At 42.0% G+C, this 16,644-nt stretch overlaps 1 protein-coding gene across 1 annotated transcript in view; it reads right to left on the reverse strand.

Annotated features, from left to right (window-relative positions):
* Positions 1–3,087: 3,087 nt before the first annotated feature.
* Positions 3,088–16,644, reverse strand: part of PSTPIP2 (proline-serine-threonine phosphatase interacting protein 2) — a 68,389-nt gene continuing 54,832 nt past the window's right edge. The window contains exons 7-15 of the mRNA XM_087819073.1: positions 13,397–13,495; positions 12,788–12,833; positions 11,831–11,910; positions 9,566–9,664; positions 8,294–8,390; positions 8,094–8,175; positions 6,187–6,221; positions 5,076–5,133; positions 3,088–4,673 (exon numbers count right to left, since the gene is read on the reverse strand). Coding sequence (XP_087675199.1) covers positions 5,084–5,133; positions 6,187–6,221; positions 8,094–8,175; positions 8,294–8,390; positions 9,566–9,664; positions 11,831–11,910; positions 12,788–12,833; positions 13,397–13,495 — 588 coding nt within the window. The 3' untranslated portion in view covers positions 3,088–4,673; positions 5,076–5,083. The remainder of the gene's footprint in view (positions 4,674–5,075; positions 5,134–6,186; positions 6,222–8,093; positions 8,176–8,293; positions 8,391–9,565; positions 9,665–11,830; positions 11,911–12,787; positions 12,834–13,396; positions 13,496–16,644) is intronic.

Consider the following 16,644-nt stretch of genomic DNA (forward strand, 5'->3'; position numbering starts at 1 on the left):
GGTACAGAACAACCAAGGGGCTAGGATGATCATCCTGTAAAGCCCAGCCAGTCTCTGTCCTTGACCACCCCAGCGCTTCCTCAGTGGGCTCATGAACAGATTAGCTGTGCTGGCAGGCATGAAAATTCTAGGGGCTCCCACTCACCAGGCCTGGATGTCTGACCAATTAGCCCCAGAAGCTAAAGCTGAGTCCTAAATATGTTACCATCTCTCAAGGAGACCAACAAGCCACTTGGTGGCAAACTGATTTCATCAAACTCCTTCCACTCTGCAAGGGGCAGAGATTCATCTCCTTGGGATGGATCCCAAGAATGGATTCTCCTTTTCTGCCGGTAGTGCCTTGGCCAGCAACGTTATCCAATGGCTACTACTGTGTCTGATATATCATGAAATTTCATGTAACATTACCTTAGACCAGTGTTTATCAAACTTTCATTACCATTCCCTTAAGGAGCCTTTTTAGCCACTTTTTCCTAATTGCCACTCCCAGGAAATTTTAATACCGCAGATATGCTGTACCTGTTTTTGCACTCTCTGTATATCTGCGCTTCATACATAAGAAGAGTAAGATTTGTTTTGCATATCAAAAACCAATCTTCACTGCCTTGAAAACAATATCGCCCTTGTTGAGAATGCATGCCTTACACCAAGAGCTTCACTTTACGATGAAGGTGGTACAACAAATGTCCATGGCTCCACTTTGTTTGCTGTACACCACAATACGTAGAAGCTATGGCCCTGAGAGAATATTGGAATGGCCTCTTAAAGGCGAAGCAACTTGAGAATGCCTTGCAGGGTTAGGATGCTGGTCTTAAAGATGAGGTATATGGTGTACGCAAGATCACAATGTGGTACTGTATGTTCTGACTCCAATAAGTAGAAAACACAGGTGTGGAAGCCAAGACGTAAGAATGGCCTCTGTCACCACAGCTCACACACATTGACCCACTTGGGGAATTTGTGTTCCCATCGTTTCAATGTTATGCTCTGCTGGACTAGAGCACCTGACTTTAGGTGGTTGCCAGAGGATATATCTACCAGGGGACATAGAAAGGGTTCCACTAAAGCTATGGCTAGATGCTTGGTCATTTGGGGGTCTTCACATCAGTAGACTAGCAAGCAAAGAAAGCAGTAACTATCCCAGCAGGAGTAGATGATTACTATGAGGAAGATGTCTGGGACTCCAGGACTTTCGCTGGGATGCCACTTGGTGTTGCCATGTCTGGTGATAAACATAAACTGGCAATTTCAGTAAACAGTGTTTGACAAGAGCCTGATAACCAGAGGTTAAGACCCCTTAGGGATGAGGGTCTGGGTTACCCCACCACTCAAGTAACCTAGACAAGAGGAAGACTGGCCAAGTCTGAAGGGAATCTAAAATGTGTGTGGAGTAGCTAGCTAGGACGGCCATAGCAAAATACCACAGACTGGGTGGCTTAAATAATCTAAATTAATTTTCCTGCAGTTCTGGAGGCTAGAAGTCCAAGATCAAGAGGCTGGCAGGGTTGGTTCCCTCTGAGGTCTCTCTCCTTGGCATGCAGATAGCCGCCCTCTTGATGGCCACCCTCCTGATGCCTCTTGACATATCGTCCCTTTGGGCACTAGCACCCCTGGTTTCTCTTCCTATAAGGATACCAGTAAGACTGGATGAGGGTCCCACCAAAACGCCTTACTTCAACTTAATTACCTCTTCAAAGGCCCTATTTCCAATAACAGTTGCATTCTGAAGTACTGAGGGTTGGGACTTCAACTTATGAATTTGGAGGGACACAATTCACTCCATAACAGGGTAGTAGAGGAAGGAGATAATGAATATCAGTTATGAACTCATAACCACTTGTAACAACAGGGACTATAGCTTGTCTTACTAAACTTCCTGTGTGTGTGTGTGTGTGTGTGTGTGTGTGTGTGTGTGTGTGTGTGTGTGTGTGTGTTCTGGAAACCTTGTACTTCGTGTGTGTGTGTGTGTGTGTGTTCTGGAAACCTTGTACTTCGTGTGTGTGTGTGTGTGTGTGTGTGTGTGTGTTCTGGAAACTGAGGCTTGAAGAAGTAGTGACAGGATGGAGTAAAATTCATGTAGGCACAAGTGGATCTGAGCCACGCAGGGGTCAACACTATCAGTGCCCCACCCACACCCCCTCAGTATCTATCCTTTCCTTATACACAAGCCCAACTTCTAACTGCCTGAGGGCCTTCTGAGGCTGGAACCCACTCTACCAGTGTTCAAAGTAGGCCAGAAATGCCAGGAAATACCTGTAGGACAGCTCTCTACTTGTGACTGATGGAAATTGGTGAATGACTATCCCAGCCCCTCCCCTCAGGTGAGGTCTCTGAAGTGCATGTCCCTGCACTGTCTCCCAGGAGCCCCCAACAGGCTTAAGCTCCAATTGTCCACTGTGGTAACTTCCATGATAATGCATGCTTCCCCCCCCACTTCCTTCCCTCCCCTGTCTCATTTCCCCACTTCCATACTGGTGCTTTCTGGGATCAACCCCCAGAAAAAGTACCTGCTCCCAAATCCTTATCTTGGGGTGTGCTTCTGTTAGGACCCAAATTAAGATACCAACAGTTGGCAGAGTAGCTCATATTTACTAAATTTAACATGTACACTTATTTGACTGGTTTCGTTCCCTTTACATTATTTCTCTCTCAACTAGTTGTTTCTCTATGTTCTCTTCTAGGTCACTAGTCGTTCATATTTACTACTATGTGTCAGGTGCTCAGGACACAGCTGGAAAAAGGAGGGGGGCCCTGCTGTCATGGATGTTAAGGTCTAGGAGGGAAGCCCAACCCTGAACAACTGATTTCAAGTGTGAATCATGTAATAACAAGAAAAATGTGGGAAGGAGGAAGGATACAGCAGTGGGGTCCCTGAGAAAGTGACTTGAGCCTGGCACCTGAAGGATTAGTAGGAAGTGGCGTGGTATCAGTCTCCACTTGGGCTCCCTCAGCGGCAGTTTGTCCTTCTGTAGTCTAGCAAGAGCAAATGTGCCGAAGGGTCAAATAGAGCTTGGGAGAGAGATATGGTTAACACAAAAATGCAAAATAAATCCAAAATCACCAAGAACCTTTATTTTACATATCTCAAACTGAAAGAGCAATTAAAATAAAGATATTTTCAATTCATAAAATACTTTTACATCAATCACACTAATAGAAAAGTGAAATCCCTGAGGAGTTGCCAGCAATAAATAAAGCACTTAGAAACAGAATGTTCTGAGTTCAAAGGAAAATTTCCTGAGGACGTTCAATTTGGGGAAGTCAATGGCCCTTTGAACACTTCAGTTTCTCAAAAAGATATTCAACTGTTGCAAGTTTCCTGTCATGACAAGAAGCTGCCACTTTCAATAGCATCTCACATGAAAAGAGGAAAAATAACCGATCTTCTTTCAGTCAATTTGCCCATAGTTCTGGGAAAGCTATTGCACAGAGCAGGAGAGGAAAATATTTGCTTTGTGGAAACAGAATTTTATGACATGCTGAATAAGTACCAATGCTATTTTAACTTGTCATTAACTAAAATGAACCTCTTTCTCAGTGCTCGAATGTTGTGCAAAAGGTACATAATCTCCCCGCTGTTTGAGGGTGACAAAAGGAAGACCCCAAATTTTGTGCAAAGGTAAGGTTGACACTTTAAAGATTCCAGGATCTATTGAGGGCAAGATTCTCTGTGAAGACCCAGGACTGAGGACTGGCTTTGTAACTCTATATTTCTCTTCAGTAATAGAGTCAAAAGGTCATATTTCATTGATTCTAGGATGTACTTTTTTTTTTTTTTTTTTGCACTTTTAGCATTTGAAATTCAAATGGATTTGGCCATTAACTCACAAGTTAACTGTTAACTCTCTCCCACCTGCCTTTCTTAAGAGTATATATAATAATGGTATATTTTACAATAAATGCTTCTTCATTAAATTAAATATGGTGCTGTGTAGTTCAGTACACACAGTGAGCCACATAAAAATAAATCTGACATTTAAACCCTGGTAATTTTCCCAATTGAAAAGATGCCAGCAAAAACATTTGGCGTCTTAAATTTCAACATGAGCATCACGGCCTCAGGAAAGGCTAGAAGAACGGTGATGTGGGATAAGCTCGAACTCTAGTTCTAGTTCTGTTCAGAACCAGCTGGGACAACAGTAAGGAAACTGATTTCACACTTCTGGGTCTCATTTCCTCATGTGTAAAATGAGAAAGTGCAATCAGATGGCCTCTGAGTCTTCCAGTCAAAAAAGAAGGTGATTTGAAATCTTGCACCACTGAGAGCGTGTGTCACTGTGGAAATGCCATAGCACGCTGCCCCAGAGCCAAAGGAGCTTCCTGGGCAGGATGCTGGCACAGTCGCCTCTCCAGCCATCCCTGTTCCCCAACCACCAAGACTCAAGGCTGCAAATCCAGAGACTGTTCTGGATCAAGTAGAAAACACAATTCATTCACAACTTTAATAACTGATTGGGAAAGGATCATTCTTGAGTCTGGGCCAGTTGGTGAACTTCTTTTAGAAAATGCAGAACTCTACTAGCTAAGTTAACCTAAATGTCTACCATAAACTTAAAACATCAAAAATTTACAACAAGGGTTGATTTCAAAGTCTTCATGATTGACATAATCTCTACAGATTCGGCTACTCTGAGTGTCTCCACAGAAGCACCAGCCTGAAAAAGCTCTGTTTTCTGAAAGAAAATAACAAAGAAATTTCAGTTGAATTTACCATTCATGTCAGCACTCTGCTCCCACACTGAGATTTTATTCAAAATGAATAAAGGAAAACACATGGCAAGAAGTGGGTATTTCAAGTGATAAAAAATGGGATGTGATAATAGTATCCATAGCTTTATGGTAAATAACAAGTGTTTATACTTTTTGATACACACATTTTTAAATTCAAAAGTTATCATCTGTCTTGGGGATGTAAAGTACAGCAGAGAGAAGTGATCCTGAAGGAACACCCACCAGCATGCCAGCCTGATGCAAGGCCTTGCTCACTTGCAGTGGTGTTAAAAGCATCAAAGGCTTCAAAAATACTATCACCAGTCTAAATGCAACTCAGTGACGTGAAAATTAAAGGCTCCTACCATTGATGTTACTGGTAGATAAAACTGTAGTCATCAGCAAAAGAATAATCCGGGTCATCTGCAAAGGACAAAACACAGAGCAACAGGAAGCCAACATTTTTTCTTAAGACCTTAGACCTTTCAAATCAAGTCACTCCACTCAAAGATTCTAGTGACTGCCCTTTTGTAAGAAGAAAATACATCTGGCAACAAAACCTACAAATGTTAGTCATGACTACAAACCAGAGAATATTCTGGAAGTCCCTATTATGATGTTTTTGTACTTTTTATCCATGCCTAAATAGCAGTACCCACAGTAAAGTCATCTTCAAATACGGACAAAAGTAAGTTCCACATTATCAAGTAATTATAAGGCAACAAGAAATAAAATAATGTAGTTCCTTATATTGTTCAAAGATGTAATTTCAGCCACTAGTTTTTTTTCAGTCACTAAATTTTTGCTAAACTGTTAAATGTATCAATAGCTGTCTCTTTCCTCATTCCCTTGAACATAGTTTGGCATATCTTTCTTTTATTCAAATAACAGATATTTGTTGAGTACCTATTATGTGCCCAGTACTGTGTTAGGTATTGTGAGTGGTACAGGAGAAAACAAAGTGCCTGCCCACAAGGATATCATTACCCAAAAAATATAACTAACAAAAAAACGCTAAAAAAGGTAGTTCTCCCAGAGGGATGGTAACAGTTCAGAGAAAAAAAGAGACCGGTGACTAGTGAAAGATCCAATTATGGGCAATGCACAAGATATAAAATATTAAGTTATACAGTTCTAAACACCTTCTGTAAGCTATATTTCTGTGTAATCCAAAGGAAACTATATCTCAACTCTTATGGTCCAAGATGAAATAATCTATTAAGTAAGACTGCCTTATAAGAAGTTTCTTTTGGTAATCCAGGAGCTAAATTCTCTTGGATAGCTATAAAATAGACACGCATCGTGAAATTCCACTCTGTGACACATAGTATTACAGTAAGATTCTAATATAGACTTATTCTTTCAGAAATCTGATTCTATTTATTCCCTTCTTTTCCTTTATTTCAAAAGTCTAGCTACTTAACCTTAAAGCAAAGCTGACATAAGCATTTCCAAAGCTCTTTCTGGATGGCATACCTGGCAAACTTTTAGGAATCGGGAGAGGTCCTCTCCTGTAAGAAATGAAAACCAAAGTCTTTCAGAGAAATTCTTGCTTTCCTAATTTTCTACATCATACAACAAGCATACTACACTCTAATCAGATCTGGTTTCTGCTTTAGAGGGTCAAGAAAAGTTCCCATGAAGCCATGAGACCGCAGCACTGACTACTGGGCTCTAAGGTGCAGACATTCTGTTACGCTGAGGAGCGAGGTGCACAGCGGTCAGGCGCACAGGGCCCTGCCCCGCAACCGGGCCACCAGGGGGACCGTCTCAGCTGGGTGGGCAAGACTTCCTAACCTCCTTGGGTGTCGGCAACTTCGCGTGGAAAATGTAAGGATTAAAAGAGCTCATTCATATGAACTGTTTTTGTTTGTTTGTTTTTAAATATATTTTTTTCTTATTTCAGAGAGAGGGAAGGAGAGGGAGAGAGAGAGATAGAAACATCAATGATGAGAGAGTCATTGATCGGCTGCCTCCTGCATGCTCCCCACTGGGGATCGAGCCCGCGACCCGGGCATGTGCCCTGACTGGGAATCAAACCCCGATTGCCTGGATCCTAGGTCGATGCTCAACTGCTGAGCCACGCCCGGCCGGGCCATATGAACTGTTCTGAACAGTGCCTGGCATTCTTAAATATTGGTGATGATCATGCCAGCCCCCAAAACACCCATTATCTTTGTTGTTGTTAATCCTCCCTCAAGGATATTTTTTCCATTGATTTTCAGAGAGAGTGGAAGGAAGGGGGTAAGGTGAGGAGAGAGAGAGAGGAGAGAGAAACGTCGATGTGAGAGAGAGACATCCTCTGCAACCCAGGTACATGCCCTTGACCTGGAATCAAACCCAAGATCCCTCAGTGTGTGGGAGGATGCTCTAACCACTGAGCAACACCAGTCAGGGCCCCCATTATTTTTTTAAAACTGAACTGAAAATTCAACAGCTTAGAGTTCAAGGTGACTATCTATAAAACAAAAATTTTTCTTCTCTCCAGATCTTTTATGTCAGGGGCAGCGAACTTTTCTGCAAAGAGCCAGACAGTAAATGATTTAGGCTTTGCTGGCCACAGTCACTTCCCTTGCAACTCTAGTCAACTCTAGTTTGAAAGCAGCTACAGACAGAATGTAAACAAATGAGTGTGGTCAAAAACTTTACATACACAGTGGGGAGGGAGGGGATGGGAGAGGGTATGGGGGGATAAATGGTGATGGAAAAGATAAAATAAAGAAAAAAACCTTTATATACAAACACCAAAATGTGAATTTCATATAATTTTCACATCACAAGATAGTATTCTTTCAATTTTTTTCAACCATTAAAATACTCACAGGCACTACCAAAACAGGCAGGTCAGATTTGACTCACAGAGGGCCAGAGTTTGCTGACTCCTGCTCTCTACGGTCTATGAGAAAGGTATAGGACTCATGCTTGAATAATAAAATTCACATTCAAGCATGATATTGTCCTCCTTGGACTATGACTGGTAAAATCCATTTCACATTTGTCCTAAAATTGCTATTTCCAAAAATCTAGCAACCTCATAAGCAAATGCAGGGGTAGCTATGTTTCAATTCTAATGTCTTAGAACATAAATGATTAAAAATGTTTATTGAAAGTATTTTTTGCCCTGGCCGGCCTGGCCCGGCTGAGCATCATCCCATGCACTGTAAGGTTGCGAGTTCAATTCCCGGTCAGGGCATATATCCAGATGGCGGGCTTGATCCCCAGTTGGGGACATGTAGGAGGCAGCCGGTCCATATTCCACTCTTGCATTGATGTGGGTTTTTTTTCTATTTTTCCCTTCCTCTCTCTCTAAAAATCAATTTAAAATATTTAAAAAAATAAAAATAAAAGTATTTTTCTTCCTGTGAAAGGAAGCTGGTCATTACCTTGCTAAGTTCAGCCCTGTAGTCTTTCCTGGTGGGGCTGCTTTCTTCTGGGGGCAGTAGTAATTCTCATACATGATGGGTGCTAGAGGAATCAAGAAACAAAGCATGAAGAGGCAGGTGTCTTGCCCCGTCAACAACATATGACAAGAAAGACTAATAGAATGGCTTAAATGAGCCCCCACCCCCGCCACTCCATTCACCTGGTGGAGTCTGTCCAGTTTTTCGTTGAGTCACAAAGTACTCGATGTCCTTCTCAATGCTGCACATCTCTAAACTCTTACGAACTTCTTCATACATCTAACAAAAAGAAGATACATCATGGTATAGGGATGTCCATAAAACTTGTGACGTGGCTTACTAAAACAGGAGGTTTGATGTGTTGCTGACTCATTTCCAAATTTCACTTTGAAAATATTTTTAAAAAAATACTGATGGGCCCAGATGGTGTGGCTCAGTGGGCTGAGTGTTGCCCCATGAACCAAGAGGTCCCCTGTTCGATTCGGGTCAGGGCACATGCCCGGGTTTCGGGCTCAAAATCTCCAGTAAGGGGCATGCAGGAGGCAGCGGATCGATGTCTCTCATGGATGTTTCCATCTCCCTATACCTCTCCTTTCCTCGCTTCCAAAAATCAATTTTTAAAAATGTATTGAAAAAAATACAGCCCTAGCCAGTTTGGCTCAGTGGTTAGAGCACTGCCCATGAACTGAAGGGTCTTGGGTTTGATTCTAGCCAAGGCACCTCGGTTGCAGGCTCGATCCCCAGCCGTAGTCAGGGCACATGCAGAAGGGAACCAAGTGATATGTCTCTCTCACATCGGGGTGTGTGTGTGTGTGTGTGTGTCTTTCTCCCCCACCCTTCCAGTCTCTCTGAAAAGCAATGGAAAAAATATCCTCAGGTGAGGATTAAAAAAAAAAAAACACTGATGGGACACAAAGTAAACAGATACCAAGTGCCAAGACCAATGTCACACAAACACAAAGACAACTACTTGGAGAAAAGTCCTTCCATTCAGTTCTGCAGGTTTTCTCTGTGTTTAATTGTTCTTCTAAAGTGTATGTTTCACCTAAGTGAGAGTAGCTATTTCTTAGCAAAGAAGGTTGTGATAACTTGATTCTGGTTCCCCTGAGATCTGGGAACCATTAGCCTGGGCATCAGTCAGTCTGCTAGTACTTGGTGCCGTCCTGGAGTGACCCTCTGGGACTCACATTCATGCTGTAACATCTCTGTCTTCCATAAATTTAACTGTATTTGAGTCTCCTTTCTCTGCCTTTCTGCTCTGAATTTCTTAAAGAGAAAGTCATGGGGGTAAAATAGACCAGGGGTCAGGCAGGTTAGGTGCTTATTTGGGCCCTTCTATCAACCAACTGTGTGGCCCTAAGCAAGTCACTGTAACCTCTCTGGGACTCAAATGAGAGGGGTGAACTAACAAATGTCTATAGTTCCTTCCACTCTCATGTATGCCTCTGACTTACATCATCGCTGGTGACACACTGTTTCGACAGCTGATTCACGTGTAACCACAATGCGTTCCGAAAGAAGTTTATTCGTTCATATTCTTGAGCTTCAAACATCTATGGAAACATAACTACATGTAAATACATATGCAGAGAAAGGGGCCATTTGTCTAGACTGCCTACGACTTAAGAAACAGTGTCATCCCCAATTATGCAAGCTTATTGTCCATTTAGGGTACTCCCTCCCCATCAAGGAAGCTTGTAAACTCTTAAAGCAAAGAATGCAAATAGATTCTAATATGTATTAACACAAACACAATGGGGTATAATTCTGAAGGTAAGAGGCTATGATGAACCCAGACACCCAGGTTCTAACCTGAATTCCAGCTCACATTTCCAAATGCTTAAGGGGCATCTCCACCTACGCAGCCCGCCAGAGCCTCAGGTTCAAAACTCTGCCTCTCCCCCCACACACCCCAATGAACGAATTCAGTTGGCAAGATTCATAATTGCTGATGCTAGTTGATGACTACATGGGGGTCTCTGTGCTTGTCGTCTTCTAATCTTTGTGAATTCTGAAATTTTTCTTAATAAAAAGTTGGTTTTTTTAAAAGTTACTGACTGAACAACAGTTTTTAAAATATAAAGAAATACCAACTTTTGGGAAATCAAGCTATTCTATCAAGTGGACGCTATTCTATTCAACAGTGAATGTTATATTATTAACGTATTTTTTTAAATATTGAACACAACAGTATTACATTTTGAAACTTTTTATAAAGTAAAATTTCAAACCTATACAAGAGTTGGTACATGAGAATAATGAATTCCCATGTACCAGCCACCTAACTTTGTCAAAAATGTTGGCCATACTTCCTTCAGATTTTGTTAAAGCTCCTGTGTGCTTTTTCCAATCTCTGTCACCTTCCTCCTTCCCCGGAAATAACAATTATCCTAAATTTTATCATTCCCATGCAGGTTTTTATAATATGCATGTGTCCATAAGATGTATGTCATATTGTTTTACATGTTCTTAAAGCTTATAAAAATGGCTTTACTCCAGGCTTTTTCATGAGAGTGTGAAGTCAAGGAAGTAGAGCAAAAAAGAGTGTTTTAGAAGGGGGATAGTGACCCACAGTACCGGATAAAGACAGGTCAAATAAGATTAGAAACTGCAAAGGTCTGTTGGGCCTCACACCAAGAGGATCACTGGTTCCCCTGAGAGAGCAGAGACAGGGGAGCAAACTCCAGACACAGCAGGCTGGGACAGGCAGGGGCAGTGAAGTTGTGGAGACAGCTCCTTCAGGAAGCCTGGCTGTAAAAAGGAGAGGGTAGCAGATGGAAAGCAATAGCTGCTAGGTTTTAAAGCCAGGAACGAGCTGAGTTTGTGTAAATGACAATGGAAGCGATCCCCATTAAAGGGAGCTGTGCACAAGGCAATGGGCGAAAGGCAGCTGGATGGGCTTCCGGGCCCAGGTGGAGGGATAAGATCTTGATAGGACAGGAGCAGCCTCGTTCGTGCTGCATCGGGAGTGCAAAGGAGGGAAGGGGAGTGTGCAGGTCGGTAGTTCTCACGTTTGAATTCGCATCGGAATCACCTGGGGGGCTTCTTAACACAGAGGTTACTGGGCCCACTCCCAGAGTTTCTGATTCAGTAGGTCTGGAGTTGGTCTGAGAATAGGAATCTCTAACAAGTTTCCCGGTGATGCTAATGCTATAGGTCTTGGGACCTCACTTGGAGAACCACTGGTAAGAAAATGTGTAGAGAGGGGTAACAGAAAATTGAGGACGTTTCCAGGTCATGTCTTATTTTCTCTGGGAAATTGTAAGTGACGTAATGTGCTGAAAATGAAGGGGATAGGGCGGATAGGCAACGGTGAAATCAAAGGTGTAAGGAAGGTAAAATATTCTAACGCCTGCTCACCCGCTGTCTGCATTTTCCTTATCACATACCAAGTGCATCTGAGGCTCTCCAAAGGTAATTACTTCATTAACCACGAATTGATTCATCTCTTTCATGCCTGTGCTAACCGAACATTAGAGGAAGACCTTGAACAGAGTTGGACAGCATGGTCAGGGCAGGAAGGAGGCAGGAAGATGAGGTTTAGGGGAAAACATTCCAGTTCCTTCCATCTTCCATTTAAATTTCTGATTTCTAAGCCGCCCTCAAGCAATTTTATCAGAATTAGGAGATATAATAAGCAAGTGATGATTTCTACAAAAGCAGACTCTGGGTTCTAGGAGGAAGATCCGCGCCCTCCGGAGCAGCTTCCTCGCAGCTACCTCGCAGGCCTTGATGTGCTCGCTCTGCCACTCTTCTCGGACCTTCTCCAGCATATTGATGTGCAGCATGTACGCCTTGTCTGCAAGGAAGGGGAGGGGCTTGGGTTCAGAAATGCTGAGAGAGGCAGCTCGCAGCCCCCCTCCCCCCCCCCCCCGCAGGCCCATCCCAGATGGCAAATAAACCTCACGAGGCTCCGTGGAACTCTGAACGGCTGGAAGGCCATAATCACCTCTCTCACCCTCATATTATCTTTGCAAAATAAACACTGAACCAAGCAATTAGCGAGAAACGATTCAAGGAAGGAGAAGTGAAAGCGGAGGAGGAACCTCGGCCAGAGTTTTCTTTGTCTGATTCCACCTTGATAGCTTCCACTCCTTTTCATTTTCAGGAAAATTGTCCAATGAGAGATGCAGAGAACTTTGAGCCCTAAAGGGCACCAAGTTACTTTAGTTTGGGGTTTAGAGACTTCCTAAGTGACCCTGGTCATGAGAGGTTTATTCCCTGCAGGATACTCTGGGAATTAAAAGCCTTTGCAAAGATCTGGTTTGGATCTTAGATTTCAATGATGGCAAGGCTTCGGGACTTGGCTGTTTCTTTCATAGCAGGTAAGAGTTAATCAAGGCTGAAATGAGCTTTTAAAATAGATGTTCCAAAAATATCTGTTAGCCCCTGATCACAAAGCAGCTGCCACATGACCCTATGGTCACCACGCTATTACATGTAAGGCAGCCGGACCAAGCAGGCAGTGGCCAGAAACTGCTGCCTCATTTGCTTTCTCATCGTTTCCCTTCCCTCCCTCCCTTCCTCCTTCCCTTCCTTCCTGTTTTTCCCTTCTGAAAGCCTATTGTATAATCCTATGTTCTTCATCGTAAGGTGTATCAAACTACCTTCCTTGGACAGATTCGGGATCACGTGAACCCCACCACAATCCTCCCCATCCCTGGGAGCCCCCTCACCGGAGTCCTCTGCTGCTGTCTTCGAAGTTGCCAGTTTCACAAAAAGCTGGGGTGGAGGAGGGGAGACAACAACAAGGATCAAGAATGCTGGGCTAAGATTCTGTAGCCAAAACAAATCTCAAAGCAATGACCGTGAAGAGACAAATGCTAGTTCATGAGCAAATCATTCAACTCACCCTCTAATCTTACTGCCATTGGAAAATATACATCAAGCACCTTGCCCTACGTCTTCCTAAAGACATACTCCTGCCCTCTGGTGGCTGGCAATCTTATATCCAGATTTTATCAAATTAAATTTATAATACACCCAAGCAGGAGGCAGCCCTGCTACAAAGAATACATGAGTTCAGTTTTGAAGAAAGATGAAAAAAAATCAGAACCCTCCTGCCCCACTTACCACCCTACTCCCTCCCCCATGGCCTCCTTTCTCTAGCTCTTCCACAATCCCAAAAATGTGAAGGTTTTTTCTGGTTCAGAGGATCCTAATAGTCTAAAGGAAGATAATGCTAGAAGCTTAGGGAGCAGGTCTATTTTTAATTAAGAGTATTACTTGGCTTTAGCTTAATATAGTAAATCTCAGATTTTCAGGCAGTCAGCCCTTCCAGGTACCTTTTCCTGTTGCTTCGGGTTCACCTGGCTGGCACTTCTGTGGACAGCCTGCTCTGCATCATCTTTGTCTCGGCATTTCTGCTCATAGTTCTTTTTAGCCTTAGTGGAAAAGAAGACCAAAATAGGTGAGCAGAACATAACCCTGAAAAGCATACATCCTAGCCTGCCAAACCCAGCCAAAGAAAGTGGAGGTAACCTGAACAAGACTGTGATCACCACTAGAATGTGGCCACTCAGAAGGCAGATGCTATTTCTTATCTATTTTGGAAGGTCTCTCTAGCCCTTTTCCAAATTATGTATATAGTGGCAGCCTGATTAAGGAAACAATAACTCCTATTTGGTAAACAAAGTATATGAGCTTTAAAAACTGACCAGAACAAAAGATGGCATTTCAGATGGGAAAAATCAAAAGACCTATGTAACTATAAAATATGTAGTCCAACATTTACACAACATTCATAATCCTCAGAGCTTAGGTGCAATCACTTGGTTGTGGTAATAATAATTATGCTTCAATATTCTAATATGCGTCACCAATGCACATGGACAGTGACAACAATCCCATCATTTCTGTTGCTTAAGGATGGTAATGTTCCTCTTTGATTTAAAGAATTCTGTTTGAGCTCATTTAAAAGTAGGCCAGTAGTATGAAAACAGTTCACAAACCACAGGTTGTGAATAAAATAATTTCCTGTTTCGACTACTGAAGCAAAGTTTTAACTTGTTTAAACAAAGCAAAGGTGTGAATCACTTAGCTAATAAGTAAAAATCGTGATTAAAAAAAAATGATTGACTAAGAATGAAGACTCTGTTGCAGATGCTTTGTGCTCATTAAATATTTCATCTGCTTCCCTAAATTTCTCAGCATCCCTTCCAATTCAGTTGGGATTAACCTTTCAGTAAACAGCCTTACAATTCTCTCTCTATGCTACACACTCATAGAAATAAAAGTTCGTAGCTTTTCACTATTACAAGCAGATAAGATATTCATGCCACAGTTCTTACCTTTTGTAACAATATGCTACAGATATTTCTCTGCATCAGGCATGGTCTCCATAGCTGGACACTTCTATTAGTAGTAAATACACACACGCGCATAATTTTCTTAACCAACTCTATGGCGGACATCATCTTATTTTCCATTTTTATTATATATTCTGATTTTATTTTGAGTAGTGTGAATTATAAAATTTCTATAAGTGTAATTGTTTGGTAAAACAGTATATACACATCAGAAGTCCCCACAAAATAGTGGCACCAACTTATACTCTTACTGAAAGTATACAAAAGTACCTGTTTCCTCACATTCTCACCGACACTAAGTTTAGACAATATTTTTTAATCTTTTCTAATATGAGAGGAGAGAATGTTAACATGTTGTTGCTTTATGTGTATTTATGTCATTACTAGTAGGTATGTCCTTTCTACGTGATGTATTTTACCTATTTTTCTACTAGAGTATTCTTTTTTTTTTTTTAATATATCTTTATTGATTTCAGAGAGAGGAAAGGAGAGAGAGAGACAGAAACATCAATGATGAGAGAGTCATTGATCGAACCCACAACCCGGGCATGTGCCCTGACTGGGAATCGAACCCCGATCGCCTGGATCCTAGGTCGACGCTCAACCACTGAGCCACGCCCGGCCGGGCTAGAGTATTCTTTATTTTAATTTTTTTTAATATGTCTTTATTGACTTCAGAGAGGGGAAGGGAGAGGGGGAGACAGAGAGAGAGAGAGAAACATTAATGATGAGAATGTCATTGATCAGCTGCTTCCTGCACACCCCCTACTGGGGATCGAGCCCACAACCCAAGCATGTGTCTTGACCGGGAATCGAACAGTGATCTCCTGGAGTATAGGTCAATGCTCAACCACTGAGCCATGCTGGCTGGGCTTAATTGGTTTTTAAGAGCTCAGTCTAGCCCTGGCCTGGTAGCTCAGTTAGTTAGAGTGCCGTCCCAATACACTAAGGTTGCAGGTTTGATCTCCAGTCAGGGCACATAACAAGAAGCAGCCAATGAGTACATAAATAAGTGGAACAACAAACTGATGTGTCTTGATCTCTCTTTCTCTTTACCCTCTTTGTTCTCTCCCTCTCTAAAATCAATCAATCAATCAATCAATAAAATATTTTTAAAGAGCTCAGTCTATATTAGGAACACTAACTGGCTGTACATTAAATAAGTTACAAATATTTCCCACTAGTCATCTGTCTTCAAACCATGTATATGATAATATATTTTTTCCTTTGTTCTAAAGAAGTCTTAACTGTTAATGTTGTCAGTAATCAGTCTTTCTCTCTCTGCATTATTTTTTAATATGACATATTAAGCAATTTTTTCTGTTGCTACATAGTGCTCATAATCATATTTTTAAAGGTTACAAAATTTATTTTAATCTTTATCCATTTTTTGGTCACTAAATCATTTGCAATTTTCATTGTAAGTGATGAACAAGTTTGTGCCTTGTCTTTCTTGTCTTTGATGATTTCCTAAAAATAGAGTCTTACATTCCTAGCATAAGATTAATGGGGTATGATCATATTTATGGCTCTGAAAACATATCACAAAATACTTTTTTATAGGATTATGTGGGATCCTGGGAAAGAGAGCAAACGTACTTTTCTTATCCTTCCACACAAGTACAATTAGAAACCCTGGACATTATATATAAAAGAAACATAAGACTCTAAAAGGTAGAAAGAAGGCAGACTGGCTAACAGCCTTGGTCTCAGAAGAGCAACCTAGAAGTGTGTTCTCTGGGTATTCCTTTTGCCTCACATATCACAGACTGAATGCCAAAGAAGCAGGCAACCAAGAAATGCCAATGGACACTGACAAACAAACAAAAATCCCAACCAAACCTTGTTCTCCCTAACCAAAAGACCAGAAAAGGGGCAGCCTAGCAGGATAGAAACCTTTAGAAAATAGACATTCTGCTTCAGCCAAACACCACATAAAAAAACTGTGGCCCCCACCCCCACACATCCAGCAAAGGCAAAATACAGAGTCTAGACATCCACCATCACCAAACTGTAATGAGGTGCCCAACTCCCACATCCAGGTGGTGTCAAGGAGGGCCAAACAGGAAACTGGGACTTTCATTCCCACCAGAAGGTAGCAAAGTCCCAAAGGCAGTGCCAGTGGAAACCATGTAGGGAACCTGGATTTCTACCCCCACCTGGTAATAATGAGGTGCACCCCTCCCTGCTGGGGTGGTATCACAAGAGATCTAGTGGAGAGTCAG

This window comes from Miniopterus natalensis, chromosome 7 (assembly GCF_054644295.1).
Source record: "Miniopterus natalensis isolate mMinNat1 chromosome 7, mMinNat1.hap1, whole genome shotgun sequence".
Taxonomy (NCBI): domain Eukaryota; kingdom Metazoa; phylum Chordata; class Mammalia; order Chiroptera; family Miniopteridae; genus Miniopterus; species Miniopterus natalensis.